At 49.1% G+C, this 14,513-nt stretch overlaps 1 protein-coding gene and 3 non-coding genes across 4 annotated transcripts; 2 read left to right on the top strand and 2 right to left on the bottom strand.

Moving 5' to 3' along the window:
- Positions 1 to 2,519: 2,519 nt before the first annotated feature.
- LOC128067093 (U1 spliceosomal RNA) lies at positions 2,520 to 2,683 on the top strand. Its single transcript, XR_008201305.1, has one exon. It is a non-coding gene; the product is annotated as a U1 spliceosomal RNA (small nuclear RNA).
- A 2,188-nt stretch (positions 2,684 to 4,871) lies between these two features.
- Positions 4,872 to 8,536, bottom strand: LOC128066481 (uncharacterized). The gene is made up of 5 exons (XM_052659530.1): positions 8,143 to 8,536; positions 8,026 to 8,075; positions 6,004 to 6,153; positions 5,258 to 5,376; positions 4,872 to 5,105 (listed from the first exon to the last, which is right to left on the bottom strand). Exons 1-5 carry the CDS (start codon positions 8,534 to 8,536, stop codon positions 4,949 to 4,951), a joined length of 870 nt encoding a protein of 289 aa, XP_052515490.1. The 3' UTR covers positions 4,872 to 4,948.
- On the bottom strand, positions 5,789 to 5,878 carry TRNAY-GUA (transfer RNA tyrosine (anticodon GUA)). Its single transcript is given in 2 exon segments — positions 5,789 to 5,824; positions 5,842 to 5,878. It is a non-coding gene; the product is annotated as a tRNA-Tyr (tRNA).
- On the top strand, positions 8,471 to 8,634 carry LOC128067070 (U1 spliceosomal RNA). Its single transcript, XR_008201286.1, has one exon. It is a non-coding gene; the product is annotated as a U1 spliceosomal RNA (small nuclear RNA).
- Positions 8,635 to 14,513: the final 5,879 nt, after the last annotated feature.

Genomic DNA, 14,513 nt, shown 5'->3' with positions numbered 1-14,513 from the left:
AAAGCCAGCATCATCTTGCCTGCATTCCGCAGGTCTTCTCTGGATCTCCCTGCTTTCGCTCTGCCACCTTTACAGCCAGAGTGATTTTCCCTCCTTTGCTAGGGGAGTGTGGGCAAGAGGGGTGGGGGTGCGGTGTGGAGGGTTTAGATGAAGCTGCTTCTCTTCTGGAAACTTCTGGTTCACTCAGACTTGAACCCTTACAAAGGTCTACAAGACCCTCAGTTCTTGTCCCCACGCAGTCACCTCTCTGTTTCTGTACCACTCTTAAATTTTGTTGCTATTCTCCAGACCCAGTCCCACCTGAACACTGCTCTAGCTGACCTTTTGCTAGGGATGCTCTTCCCAGACAGCCCCATGACTAGCCCCCTCCTCCCTCCAGTCTGCTCACACTGTCACCTTCTCCAGGGAGCCTCCCCTGACCACTGAAATCAACACAGCAACCTGCCTCCTTATAGCCACTCCCATCCGCTTTTCCTCCTTGGTTTTTTCTTTTTCATAGCTCTTAACATACTAATTAATTTACCTACTGTGTCTCTTGTCAATTTTCTCCCACCCCACACCCCTTTCTCTAAGTAAAATAGGAATATCAAGAGGCCTTTTTGTTGCCAAATTCCTGAACAGTGTCTGGCATTCAATACATAGTTGTTGAGTGGAAAAGTGCCCAGTACTGTCAAAGAGGAGATCAGGATATAAAAGAAGGGGCCAGGAGCCAGGGTTTGCCCAGGGGGATGTGGAGAATTATCTTCTTTGGTCACAAAATAGAGCATTTAAGTTGAGAACTCTAGAGTTCGCAGCAGGTAGCAACCCCTCCAAACCATTTCCTGCACTAGGAGACCTGACCAGACTCAAGCCTGGCTTTCAGCAGCATAAGGTCCTGTCCCTGCCTTGACCTCCACCCCCATTAAAATGTCTGTCTCATCCCAGACATAGAAAACAAACTTAGGTTACTAAAGGGGAAAGGTGGGGAGAAGACAGAATTGGGGATTAACATATCCACACTACTATATATAAAACAGATAAACAAAGAGGACCTACTGTGTAGCACACAGGACTATACTCAATATTTTGTAATAACATGCGAATAGAGTCTACAGTATATATAATACTGTCTCAAAAAATCTAACACCTGACACAGGCCCCTGATCTCCGTTTTTTCTTACTTTCTTTCCTTTGGCTTCTGTATGCTGCATTTCTAGTTCCCTGGTCAGGGTAACTCCTGCCCCCATACAGAGCTCAGAGTCTTAACCACTGAACCGCCAGGAAGGTCGCCTAACTGCCATTTGTTAGAGCATTCTTTTAAAAGGGCTTGCAATTGTGAAGATGGTTTTCTCTTAGTCCAAAGAGTCTCTCTTTGGGCTGGGAGCCATTCCTTTGAAGTGTAAGCAAGAAGGATAGGGCCTCTGTCTCCCACTGTCTGTGCGAGGACCCAACCTAACTTCAGTAACTGCTCACTGACAAACACGGCTGGCCTGCCTCTCTACTGACCAACTCTGTGGTGTGTCACTGCTGCCTCTTCTGAGCCCCCTCCCTCTCATCCTCCCTTTAAAACACTCCGCTCCCCTCGCCCATTCCGGAATGGAGCTGGTCAGCTCTGTCCCCTGCTGTCAGTATTCACGGAATAAAGTCTCTTTCACCACTTTCTCTGCGGTCTGCTGTGTTTCTCTTCGACCACGTCAGATCGGAAAGGACCGAAGGACACCTGGGGGGCCGCCCAGTGTCCGCCCGTTGGATGCGGGGGCGAGGCCCCAGGGCAAGGGCTCCTGACCCCGAGCACCGCGCTCCGGGAGCCCCCGCCAGGTGCGGTGGAGGCGACCGCTCGCGCTCTCACCTGGTTTTCTCTCTGCAATAGGACCCCGGGCTTTCCTTCCAGCATCACTAGGATAGGCTATATATCCCGAAGCACTTTCGTCACTTTTACTTAAAAAGACACCGTGAAGAAACATTACCACGCTTTCCTATTAAGGCGGCTTTAGCGCTTAATGTGAACGGGCAAATAGGTCTTTCCTCAGCTTTCCATGACTAGAAAATGAGTTCAGACAGGGAACTGCAAAAAAGGGCTGATGTTTTCTTCTTGCTGAAAGGAAGGTGAGACCAGACCCGAGTCCCGACCCACCCCTCAACTGCGGGGCACTGCGGTCTCGTGTCTTCCCAGGTTCCCACTCCAGGTCCAGACCGGTTGCCGCTCGCCCGCGCGCTCCCCTCCCGAGACACCGGCGAGTCTCGGGTGGGGTTAGTAGGTCCCGCGCCCCCGCCTGGAACAACATGACATCCGGGACATCCCTGCAGGGGGCGTGGCGTATGTAGATGAGCGGCGCGCAGAGGCTGCTGGTCCCACTCCTCCCGGGCCTCGGTGTCCTGCGTGTGCACACGCGGAGGTTCCTGAGGTTGTTCCCCGGGTGGGCGAGGCCTTGCCGAGGGATGAGCAGGGGCGGAGGGTGCGGAGCTGGTGCGAGGGTAGTGACCGTGCGTGCAGAGTGGGCCGAGCTCGAGCGTGTTGGGCGGTGGGTGGGCAGCAACTCATACTTACCTGGCAAGGCAAATACCGTGATCACGAAGGTGAATTTTCCAGAGCGAGGCTTATTTATTGCGCTCCGGATGTGCTGATTCCTACCATTTCCCCAAACGTGGGAGACTCTACTGCATAATTTGTGATAGTGGGGGACTGCGTTCGCGCTTTCCCTTGATAGCCTGGTTTACTAATAATAGATAAGATTGACTAACTATGGTAGTTAATTTACTCCACTGTTTTTCAGGCTTTGTGTTTTGAGTTTACTGGACTTCTTTTTTTTTCCACTGTTTTTTGTTCTGTTGCGGTTGCATAGTTTGTGTCTTGAAGCCTCATGATCCTTTGGTTGGTACAACAACGAACAACTGTGGGGTTTGTCGAAAAGAGGGGTTCCTGTTTGGATGATGAACGTTTTGAAACAAACTTTCGCGTTTATAGTATTAAAGATCAGAAAAAGACCCATATAATATCTCACATAGTATTTATAAAGTCATTTATTGTTTCAGTCATGCCCGACTTTGCCACCACTTAGACTGCAGCAAACCAGGCTTACCTGTCCTTCACTGTTTCTCAGAGTTGTTCAAACTCCTTGCTCATTGAGTCGGTGGTGCAATCCAACCATCTCATCATCGTCCTGTATGTCACCCCTTTTCCTCCTGCCTTCAATCTTTACCAGCATCAGGGTCTTTTCCAATGAGTCAGCTGTTCGAATCAGGTGGCCAAAGTATTGAAGCTTCAGCATCAGTCTCTCCAACGAATATTCAGGGTCGATTTCATTTAGGATCAACTCGTTTGATCTCGCAGTCTAAGGGACTCTCAAGAGTCTTCTATCACTTGCATCTGGAATCTGAAAAAAAAAAAGTCTATAAAACGAAAACAATCACAAAACAAAGCTGAGGGGGGGCATGGATAAACTAGGAGTGTGGGATTAATAGGTAGAACACTATATAAAAAACAAGAATATACTACATAGCAATTGAACTATATTCAACATCATAATAATTTATAATGGAAAAGAATCTCAACTGTACACCTGAAATTAACACAAGATTGTAAATCAACTAGTTTAATACATAAATTTTTTTTTCAACGAACCTGGAGGGAATTCCCTGGGGATCCAGTGTTTAGGGCTCCAGGCTTTCACTGATGGGGTGAGACATCAATCCCTGATAAAAGAACTAAGATCCCAAAAGCTGTGCAGGCCCCCCCAAAAGGCAGATATTTTACATGTACAAGAGATCGCCCAAAGGAAGATAAATATCCCCAAAAGTGGCTAAGTGGTTCCTTTTATTGGCCCTGGTTCCTTTTGCTGGAGAAAGATATTTAGAGACTAAAATCTAAGTCCTCTTGTTGATGAATACTGGTGTGTCAGTGCTAGTAAGTTCTGTACCTACTCAATGGATTATATATATTCCATTATTATCATACCCTGATTTGGCAGTGGGACTCCTTTGAAACTGGCTCCTATGCGCTTGATATGCCCCCAAATCAGTCACCGTACATTTCTTCACTTTTCTAGGCTTGCATGTTCCTCTCCTAAGAGCCTCACCTCCTGTGGAAGCTGATGTGCCCCTTCGCCCTCCTGCCCACCATGACTTCGGGTCGCAGCGAGGCTTCCTGTGGAGTGATGGGGAAGGCTATCAGGCTCAAAGCAATCAGCACATCCAGGCTTAACTAGGCCAGTAGGTATCCAGGCTTGGCTGCCCTTCTTCACCCACCTACCCCAATTCCTGGGCATAGGGGGCTTCTTCCTGGAAGAGGTCAAGGTTCTGTGGACTTCCTGGAGAGGGGGGTGGAATCCAGAGGGAGGGGCAGAGGGCACAGGTGTCCAGGTTGGACGCTACAAACATTTCAGATCCCACTGGGTGTGTGCCCACCACCCAAGATTGCTAGCCCACCTTCCCTCAGCCCGGTGTGTTGCCACTCCCTGACCAGTCAGCAGGCACCTCTGCCCCTTTGAGGTTGGGGGACAGTGCCTCAGAGGCCCCCTGCCAGTCTCTGTGACACCCAGACCAGAATAGTTGGCCATGTGGTCATCAAAACCCACACCCCTTCCCACTTCCCCAAATCCAGGTCCCCAAGGATTGCACACCTCCACATCCCTTTGGGAATAGATCCAACAAAGGCCCAAGTTTCTTTCTTTTGGCCCCATCTGCTGGTCTTTACAGATGGTATCATTCAAGGCTGGGGTCTCTGCATCCACAAAGCAACGGACCTTTCTGGAAGGGCACTGGTCAGACTGCAGTGGCACAGCCCCTTAGGCCCAGGGAGACTCCAAAGACTCCAGGTTGGCGCATATTAGCAGTGGGACGATTACAAGGGTTGAGACCAACAGGGCCGGGGGGTGGGGGTGGTGGTGGTGAGGGTGACCACAGTAGTTTGCCAGGAGAGGAAGACAAAGCAGAAACACAGTCTCCAGTTTGAGAGGCAGTTCAGTTCAGTTCAGGCGCTCAGTAGTGACAGACTCTTTGCGACCCCATGGACTGCAGCATGCCAGGCTTCCCTGTCTATCACCAACTCCTGGAGCCTACTCAAACTCATGTCCATTGAGCCGGTGATGCCATCCAACCATCTCATCCTCTGTCTTCCCCTTCTCCTCCTGCAACCAAAAGAGGGCTTGTGGTCTCGGGTCGGGGATGGCAGCCCCGTGCCCCTGAGGTTTCAGAGAGCCACAGTGCCATCGGCTGGTGAGTTTGGGTGGAGTAGGGGCTTAGGGCAGGAGGAGGATCACGGGAAGGGGGCTCAGCTCACCCGTCGGCCTGCACCAGCTGCTCGAAGGCCTCATCCACGTTGAGGCGCAGTTTGGCAGAAGCTTCGAAGTAGGCCACGTGGTGGGAGGCACTGAAGGTGGAGGCTTCAGGTCGGGGGACCTGGGGCGCGGGGGGGATACGGAGGAGTCAGATGCCTGCAGTCAAGGCTAATCCTGGGCGGGGAGGCAGAAAGACACACTGTGTACTCTAACTGGGGTAAGTACTGCGGAGGCTCAAGTGTAGAGTCCTCTGTAATGGACTCCAACTGTAAGCAGAGTCTCTGGAGTTTCCCTCCCACAGGAAGGGAGGGAGAAAGTACCACTCCCTGCTGTTCTCTGTACCCACACCCAAACCAGTCTGTCCCCAAAGTGAAGTTGCTCCTTCCTGATGACAGTCCAGCCAATTTCCTTCTGGGTGCTCTCTCCACTTAAACCTCTTTCTCCCAATTTAGCCTTAAGGACCCAGCACTAAAGTTAGCCACCTGATGAGAACCTCCTCTGCTTTGCACTGGGGAGCAAAAGCAACCAGCACCTCCTTCGAGCCGGAATCGAACCAGCGACCTAAGGATGACCACACGTGTCGGATCTACAGTCCTCCGCTCTACCAGCTGAGCTATCGAAGGGTGCGCGCCACCAAGCGGCCGGGGACCTTACTTTTTCCGGAAATGCCGCAACACCTCACTGGGACGCCCGAGGTGAGACCGTCCGGCTTGGTCGGAAGCCCCTTTGAAGAGACCGGTGCGCTCACCTCCAGGGCGCCGGGTGAGGGTGCGAGGACCCGGCAATCCTGCGGGGTGGCTGCGGCCCGGGCGTGGTGGTGGCCGGCATCCGGGCGCCGAGTTTCAAGATGCCTCGTTTCCTCCCCGCCGTCCCTCTTTCTACAAGTGGGGACCGCGGCCTGAAAGCGGGGAAGACGGCTAGGGGAGAGGCTTTGAGAAATGGATGATGGGCGCGTGGGGTGCGGGAGGCCGGGTCGAGGAGAGGGGCACCGGGGAGCCGGCTGCCAAACGCCTAGCCAGCCACCTGGTGCTCTTTAAGTGCCGTCAGTTCAAACTACTCCTTTGGTCAGAATGGTATTATTTGCTGTGGCACGTTGTGCCACCCTTCAAAGCCAGTATCATCTTGCCTGCATTCTGCAGGTTTCCTATGGATCTCCCTGCTTTCGCTCGGCCACCTTTACAGCCAGAATGATTTTCTCTCCTTTGCTAGGGGAGTGTGGAAGAGGGGTGGGGGTGGGGTGTGGAGGGTTTAGATGAAGCTGCCTCTCTTCTGGAAACTTCTGGTTCAAGTCTGAGTTCACTCAGACTTGAACCCTTACAAAGGTCTACACGACCCTCACTCAGTTCTTGTCCCCACGCAGTCACCTCTCTCAGTCTCGGTGCCATTCATAAACTTTGTTCTGTACTCAGGACCTTCTTGCTATTCTCCAGACACTGCTCTAACTGACCTTTTGCTAGGGATGCTCTTCCCAGACAGCCCTATGCCCATCCCCCTCCTCCCTCCAGTCTGCTCACATTGTCACCTTCTCCAGGGAGCCTCCCCTGACTACCGAAATCAACACAGCAACCTGCCTCCTTACAGCAGTTCCGCATCTCCTTTCCTTCCTCGTTTTTTTTTTAAATTTCTTCATAGCTGTTAACATCTAACATACTAATTAATTTGCCTACGGTGTCTATTGTCAGTTGTCTCCCACCTCCACACCCCTTTCTCTAACTAAAATATGACGTCTAAAACATTTTGCCTTACACCTGAAACTAACACAACGTTGTAAACAACTATATTTCAATTAAAAATAATTTTTAAACGTCCTCTCTGAGTAAGTCCAACACCTAACACAGGCCCCTGTCATACTTTTTCTTTCTTTCCTTTTTTGTCCGCGCTATGCTGCATTTCAGTTCCCTGGCCAGGGTAACCCGTGCCCCCCCGGCCCCCGCATTGGGCGCTCAGAGTCTTAACCACTGAACCGCCAGGAAGGTCGCTTGACTGCCCTTCGTTAGAGCATTCATTTAAAAGGGCTTGCAATTGTGAAGATGGTTTTCTCTTAGTCCAAAGGGTCTCTCTTTGGGCTGGGAGCCATTCCTTTGAAGTGTAAGCAAGAGATAGGGCCTCTGTCTCCCACTGTCTGTGCGAGGACCCAACCTAACTTCAGTAACTGCCCGCTGACAAACACGGCTGGCCTGCCTCTCTACTGACCAACTCTGTGGTGTGTCACTGCTGCCTCTTCTGAGCCCCCTCCCTCTCATCCTCCCTTTAAAACACTCCGCTCCCCTCGCCCATTCCGGAATGGAGCTGGTCAGCTCTGTCCCCTGCTGTCAGTATTCACTGAATAAAATCTCTTTCACCACTTTCTCTGCGGTCTGCTGTGTTTCTCTTTGACCGAGTCAGATCGGAAAGGACCGAAGGACACCTGGGGGGCCGCCCAGTGTCCGCCCGTTGGATGCGGGGGCGAGGCCCAAGGGCAAGGGCTCCTGACCCCGAGCACCGCGCTCCGGGAGCCCCCGCCAGGTGCGGTGGAGGCGACCGCTCGCGCTCTCACCTGGTTTTCTCTCTGCAATAGGACCCCGGGCTTTCCTTCCAGCATCACTAGGATAGGCTATATATCCCGAAGCACCTTCGTCACTTTTATTTAAAAAGACACCGTGAAGAAACATTACCACGCTTTCCTATTAAGGCGGCTTTAGCGCTTAATGTGAACCGGCAAATAGGTCTTTCCTGAGCTTTCCATGACTAGAAGATGAGTTCAGAGAGGCGAGGGCAAAAATGGGCTGACCTTTTTTGCTGAAAGGAAGGAGAGACGAGACTCGAGCCCCGACCCACCCCCTCAACTGCGGGGCACCGCGAGCTCGCGTCTTCCCATGTCCCCCACGACTGGTCGCCGCTCGCCCACGCGCTCCCTTCCCGAGACACCGGCGAGTCTCGGGTGGGGTTAGTAGGTCCCGCGCCCCCGCCTGGAACAACATGACATCCGGGACATCCCGGCAGGGGGCGTGGCGTATGTAGATGAGCGGCGCGCAGAGGCTGCTGGTCCCGCTCCTCCCGGGCCTCGGTGTCCTGCGTGTGCACACGCGGAGGTTCCTGAGGTTGTTCCCCGGGTGGGCGAGGCCGGGCCGAGGGGCGCGCAGGGGCTGAGTGTGCGGGGGTGGTGCGAGGGAAGTGACCGTGCGTGCAGAGTGGGGCGAGCTCGAGCGTGTTGGGCGGTGGGTGGGCAGCAACTCATACTTACCTGGCAGGGGAGGTATCATGATCACGAAGGCGGTTTTTTCAGAGCGAGGCTTATCCATTGCACTCCGGATGTGCTGACCTCTGCGATTTCCCCAAATGTGGGAAACTCGACTGCATAATTTGTGGTAGTGGGGGAGTGCGTTCGCGCTTTACCCCGGCATTTCTTTTTGGTTTTAGAAACAGCTTGTGGTTTTTTTTTTTCTTTTGGGGGTTGTTTGTAGTTTTGTTAATTTCCTTAATGTACTAGTGGTTTTAGAAAATCTAAGTGCGTGTTGGGGAAAATGGAGAGTAACTATACAAAATAAAAGAGTTGAATAGGGTTGCTGAGTGACTATCGTCCGTGTTGGTGGAACCCTGGGAGTTGGTTAAGAGGATAGAGTGGTTTGGTTTTGTGATGTGCTGCAATTTCTGGTGTCTTAAGGAACTAGGACTGAGCAATTGAACTGAAATATACGTACGGTTTAGCTTGTCTGACGTTTTTTTCTTTGTCACGTACTTTACTAGGTTGTGTTCGTCTGCTTTTTAACCGTGTTGATTTGTTTGTTATCTTGTGCAAGTTGTTTTTTTATACTGTTCATGAGGTGGGCTTCCCTGGTGGTTCAGACGGTAAAGCGTCTGCCCGCAAAGCGGGAGACCTGAGTTCGATCCTGGGTCGGGAAAATCTGGAGAAGGAAATGGCAACCCACTCCAGTACTCTTGCCTGAAAATTCCATGGACAGAGGAACCTTATAAACTACAGTCCACGGGGTCGCCAAGAGTCGGGCACGACTGAGCGACGTCCCTTCACTTATGGGGTTACTCAAGGCAAGAATACTGAAGTGGTTTGCTATTCCCTTCTCCAATGGACCACATTCTGTCAGACCTCTTTACCATGACCCGACCGTCTTGGGTGCCCCCACACAGCATAGCTTAGTTTCATTAAGTGAGGCTGTGGTCCGTGTGATCAGATTGTCCTGGAGGGTTGGCGCGTCGACAGTATATACAGCCGTGGACAAATTCTAGGCCTTCAGAAGGGGCTGGGACAGCATTATCCCCACTCTCAAGATGTAGGCATGTGATGACAGCGAAGGCCTGTTTATGAGTCCCTTCGAAAACAAGGGACTTGTGCTTTCGATGGATTCAGAAGACCAGGCAAGACCCTGGCCATTTGCTAAGGTTTTTCATAGATGCTGTATAGAGAGTCTCCTGACTGCCCAGGAAGAAACAGGAGACTGCCATCGTAAGACTTGGAATTACCATCCTGATGTGGACCTTTCCTCTAGTCATAATGTTGCCGTTCCCCATCCTGGCTTCCCTGATAGCTCAGTTGGTAAAGAATCTGCCCGAAATGTGGGAGACCTGGGTTTGATCCTTGGCTTGGGAAGATCCCCTGGAAAAGGGAAAGGCTATCCACTCCAGTATTCTGGCCTGGAGACTTCCATGGACTTCATAGTCCATGGGGTTGCCAAAAGTCGGACACAACTGAGAGCCTTTCACTCACTTCACCATCCAAGCAAGTTCTGGCCCAGGCTCTTCAGCCCCATAGGCACTGGGACATGTAACATGTGTAATGGAAGATGAATACTAAATTTGCAACAACAACAAAAAACTCCCCTGTGCAAAACAGGGAACAATATTTACTCCTCTTTCTCAAACTGTTTATTCTTTTGTTTTGTTTTTGTCTGTGCCAGTCTTAGTTTTGGCTTGCGGGATCCTTGTTGCAGTGTGTGGGATCTAGTTCCCTGAATAGGATGGAACCCAGACCCCTGAATTGGGAGTGTGGAATTTTAGCCCCTGGACTAATAGGGAAGTCCTCACCATTTCTTAAAAAATTTGCAAATACCTGATCTGTCCTTTTGAGATATATAGATACATAGTGTTTTTAACAGCTAAATAAATCTTTTGTCAGTGTTGCAACCTAAGAATGTTTGTTGTGGGCCTTTGAAGCCATCTTCTTGAAGTGTGAACGTTAAGGAAGTGCCCCATCTTCCCCTACCTCAGGGAATTTAGCTAAAGTGGCTGGCTCCATGTTGTAACAACCTGCTTGCCATGGAGATACGAGTTTTATTTCCTTTTGGATAAAGGCACATGGATGGCCACTCCAATTACCAGTTGAATTTAGGATGAACTGTGTAGCAAATGGTGCTGTCAAGTCCTCCTATTGAGAACAAGATCTTGAAGACATATATGTAATAAGTTGTATCTGCCTGCCTATATAACAGGCAACATTCTTATTGTTATGGGGTGAATTGTGTCATTCCCCCTGCCCCAAGACTCATATGTTGAGGCCCTAGCCCTCATGTGACTGTATTTGGAGATAGGGCCTTTAAGGAGGTAAATTAAGATTGAAATGAGGTCATAAAGGTGGATCTCTTAATTCAAGATGACTGATGTCCTTAATTGGAGATGTGAGGGACAGCTTCAAGCCAAGGAGAGGCCTCATAAGAAAGCAAAGCTGCCAATATCTTGGTCTTGGATTTACAGCTCCTCAAACTGGGAAATGTTCCTATTATTCAAACCTCCCTGGCCCTCCATGATGTATTATTACAGCAGCCCAAACTGAATGATATCCTGTCTTTGCAGTCTATTTGGTGCATTTCTTGTGATGCACATTGCAATGTGGTTTAGTAGTTTTTCAGTAAAAATATTTTCTTTCTATCTTTGTGGAGAGGATTCCCTGGTTTGACAGGAGATGGTATTCTCAATGGTCTGGCATCGAGGACAAGTGTTGGCTTGGTGGTTCTTGACTTGACTGAATTGGGTAAACGTCTTGTGGTCTCACAACAGTCAGGTAAGAAAAGACCCTGAGTTATTAAAAGTTATAAAGACCCTGAGTTATATAAAAATCTCCCTTTTAGGACTTCCCTGGTTGTCCAGTAGTTAAGATTCCATGCTTCCAGTGCAGGGGGCAGGGGTTTGATCCCTGTTAGGGAAACTTCTGCATGCCATGTGGTGTGGCAAAAAAAAAAAAAAAAGAAAGAAAAAGCCCTTTTTTAGCCCTCTGCTCTTTTCAAATTCTAGCTAGAGGAACCACCTGCTTCAATATCAACATATTAAGTAAGCATGGGTAACATATTTTTTTGCTATTGCTAAGTCACTTCAGTCGTGTCCGACTCTGTGCGACCCCATAGACGGCAGCCCACCAGGCTCCCCCGTCCCTGGGACTCTCCAGGCAAGAACACTGGAGTGGGTTGCCATTTCCTTCTCCAATGCATGAAAGTGAAAAGTGAAAGTGTAGTCGCTCAGTAGTGTCCGACTCTTCGTGACCCCATGGACTGCAGCCTACCAGGCTCCTCCGTCCATGGGATTTTCCAGGCAAGAGTACTGGAGTGGGGTGCCACAGGTTCTAAAATTCTCAGGATCACTATTAGCACTGAAGGTAAAAGAAATATGTCTGTGTGTGTATATATATATATATACCAGCTTCCCTGGTAACTCAGACAGTAAAGTGTCTGCCTACAATTCGAGAGACCTGGGTTCAATCCCTAGGTCAGAAAGATCCGCTGGAGAAGGAACTGGCAACCCACTCCAGTATTCATGCCTGGAAAATCCCGTGGACCGAGGAGCCTGGTAGGCTACAGTCCATGAGGTTGCAAAGAGTTGGACATGACTGAGCAACTGAACTGAACTACTGGGGTCGCAAAGAGTCGGACACGACTGAGCAACTTCACTTTCACTTTTCATTACTCTCATCAGGGCTTCCCTGGTGGTGCAGACATTAAAGCGTCTGCCTGTAATGAGGGAGACTTGGGTTCGATCCCTGGGTCGGGAAGATCCCCTGGAGAAGAAATGGCAACCCACTCCAGTATTCTTGCCTGGAAAATCCCATGGACGGAGGAGCCTGGCAGGCTACAGTCCATGGGGTTGCAAAGAGTCGGACATGACTGAGCAACTGAACTGAACTACTCTTCAATTTCTTGGAAGTGTTTTACTTTCCATCTGGTGATAGCGTAGTAGAAACTGTTGGGTTTTTGGGCCACCTTTCTACTTGTTCCTTTTCCTCCATGGTTTGCATATAGAACAAGTTCTCTGACTTGAGAAACATGTATTCTTATTTTCTCCTTTTAAACTACTGGGGAGACCTGCTGTGCATATTAAAAGCTATCATGTCCTGTGCTATAGATGCCATGTTGGTGGAGCTCCTTGGAGGAAAAAACCCCCTAATTAATTTGGTAACTATGTACCTCCTGAAAGAAGAGACGGATGGCCAAGAGTGACTATCTCACACTGCACTGGAAAAGCCCTCCAAACAGAGACCAATCCACATAAGGAGGTAGGCCTCAGCAAATAATGACAGTTTTAGTTTGAGATAGAGAACAATTAACAAAAGTTGACAATCAAATTAAGGAGAAAAAAGAGAATTTTATTCTAGTCAAATTGAGGATTATAACCCAGGATAAGCTCTGAGAAAGAAGTCCAAGGCACAGTCACATATATTTTTCAGAACAAATAATCATACATCAAAACAACATACTGACATTTTACATAAAGTTCACCAAAGATGCATAGTTCAGGTAAGCATGTACAAATCAAGCAGCAAGCCACCATACCCTTTGACACAGCTGGGAAAGAATGCCAATCCTCTGAGAAGTTACATTGCTGTTGTCAGAAGAAAGGGAGAAAAAAATTGATCTTTATGGTCCAGCAGGCATTTCCACCTCTAAGGAGATCTGGTTAATGTATAATATACATCACACACTAGGGAGAGCCCGTATGGGCAGGGACTATGTTACACTTAAATTTTCTTGTCCTGTTTATACATTCGGTTCCATCAGAATCAATAATTTACCAAAAGGATAAGCTATGGTCAGGTATAAAACAATATCCTTTGTCAAGAATTCAATTAAAAGGGGGCTTCCCTGGTGGCTCAGTGGTAGAGGATCTGCCTCTGGAGACACAGGAGACACAGGTTCCATCCCTGGTCAGGGAAGATACTACATGCTGTGGAGCAACTAAGCCCGTGCGCCACTACTGAGCCTGTGCTCTAGAGCCCATGAGCCACAACTACTGACAGTCCCTGGGCTGCAGCTACTGAAGCCCGCGTGCTAGAGCCTGTGCTCCAAAACGAGAGAAGCCGCCACGGTGAGAAACCCACACACCGCAACCAGAGAAAGCCCACACAGCAACTCAGACCCAACACAGCCAAAAATAACTAAACAGGTTTAGCAAAAGAATTCAATAGAAGGAATAAACCAGTTTTTAAAAAATCAGAAAAATGAGAATTTTAAAACAGCGCCCACCTTGTAAAGAAGTAACTTAAATTTGATAAATAATTGACTAATATGTAGATTTATACACAATCTCAGAAAAATTAATTTGTTATTCCATTAATGTTAAGGCCTGTAAGCTTCTAACCCTGCAGTTATCCTGACTTCGTACCATCATCTTCGAGGTTTATCTGTGTCATTGATCTGAGCTCTGGTTATTTTTCTGTCCCCCTAATGGCAGAGTCTTTGTTTTCAATCACAGAGTCCTATATTGATGGCAAAGGATTCCTCAAGGGTTTCAGGACTCTTCTATTTTCTCTAGGAAAAAACCAAATTTATGGGAAAACTTACAGAACTATGTCCCAGCAGAAGGGTCGTTAATTGTAGATGATTTTCTGACAGCCTCCTAAAGGACACTGGAAAACCAACACCTCAGCTTTGTTCCAGCTCCTTGCTTCACAGAGAAACAAGGCCTCACTAGATAAACTGTAGTGCTGTGAAACAGAAGTAAAATATTTAGGGTATGTTGTCAATCAAAGGCAGCAAAGTGTTACAAGCTAAGAGTCACCTAATTTTTCAGTGAAGCATCTAGTACCAAAAAAGAAAAGACAGTTTGGGGTCAGGTACAAGTACTAGTCAGGTAGGGACTTCGCTGGTGGCTTAGCAGTAAAGAATCTGCCTGCTATGCAGGAGACCTGGTTTCAATCCCTGGGTCAGGTAGATCCCCCGGAGAAGGAAATAGCAACCCACTCCAGTATTCTTGCATGGGAAATCCCATGGACAGAGGAGCCTGGTGGGCTACAGTCCATAGAATCACAAAGGGTTGGAAACGACTGAGCGACTACACCAC

This window comes from Budorcas taxicolor, chromosome 21 (genome assembly GCF_023091745.1).
Source record: "Budorcas taxicolor isolate Tak-1 chromosome 21, Takin1.1, whole genome shotgun sequence".
Lineage (NCBI taxonomy): Eukaryota > Metazoa > Chordata > Mammalia > Artiodactyla > Bovidae > Budorcas > Budorcas taxicolor.
Note: the sequence above shows the minus strand (reverse complement) of the source record. Positions and strands in the feature narration are given on the sequence as shown.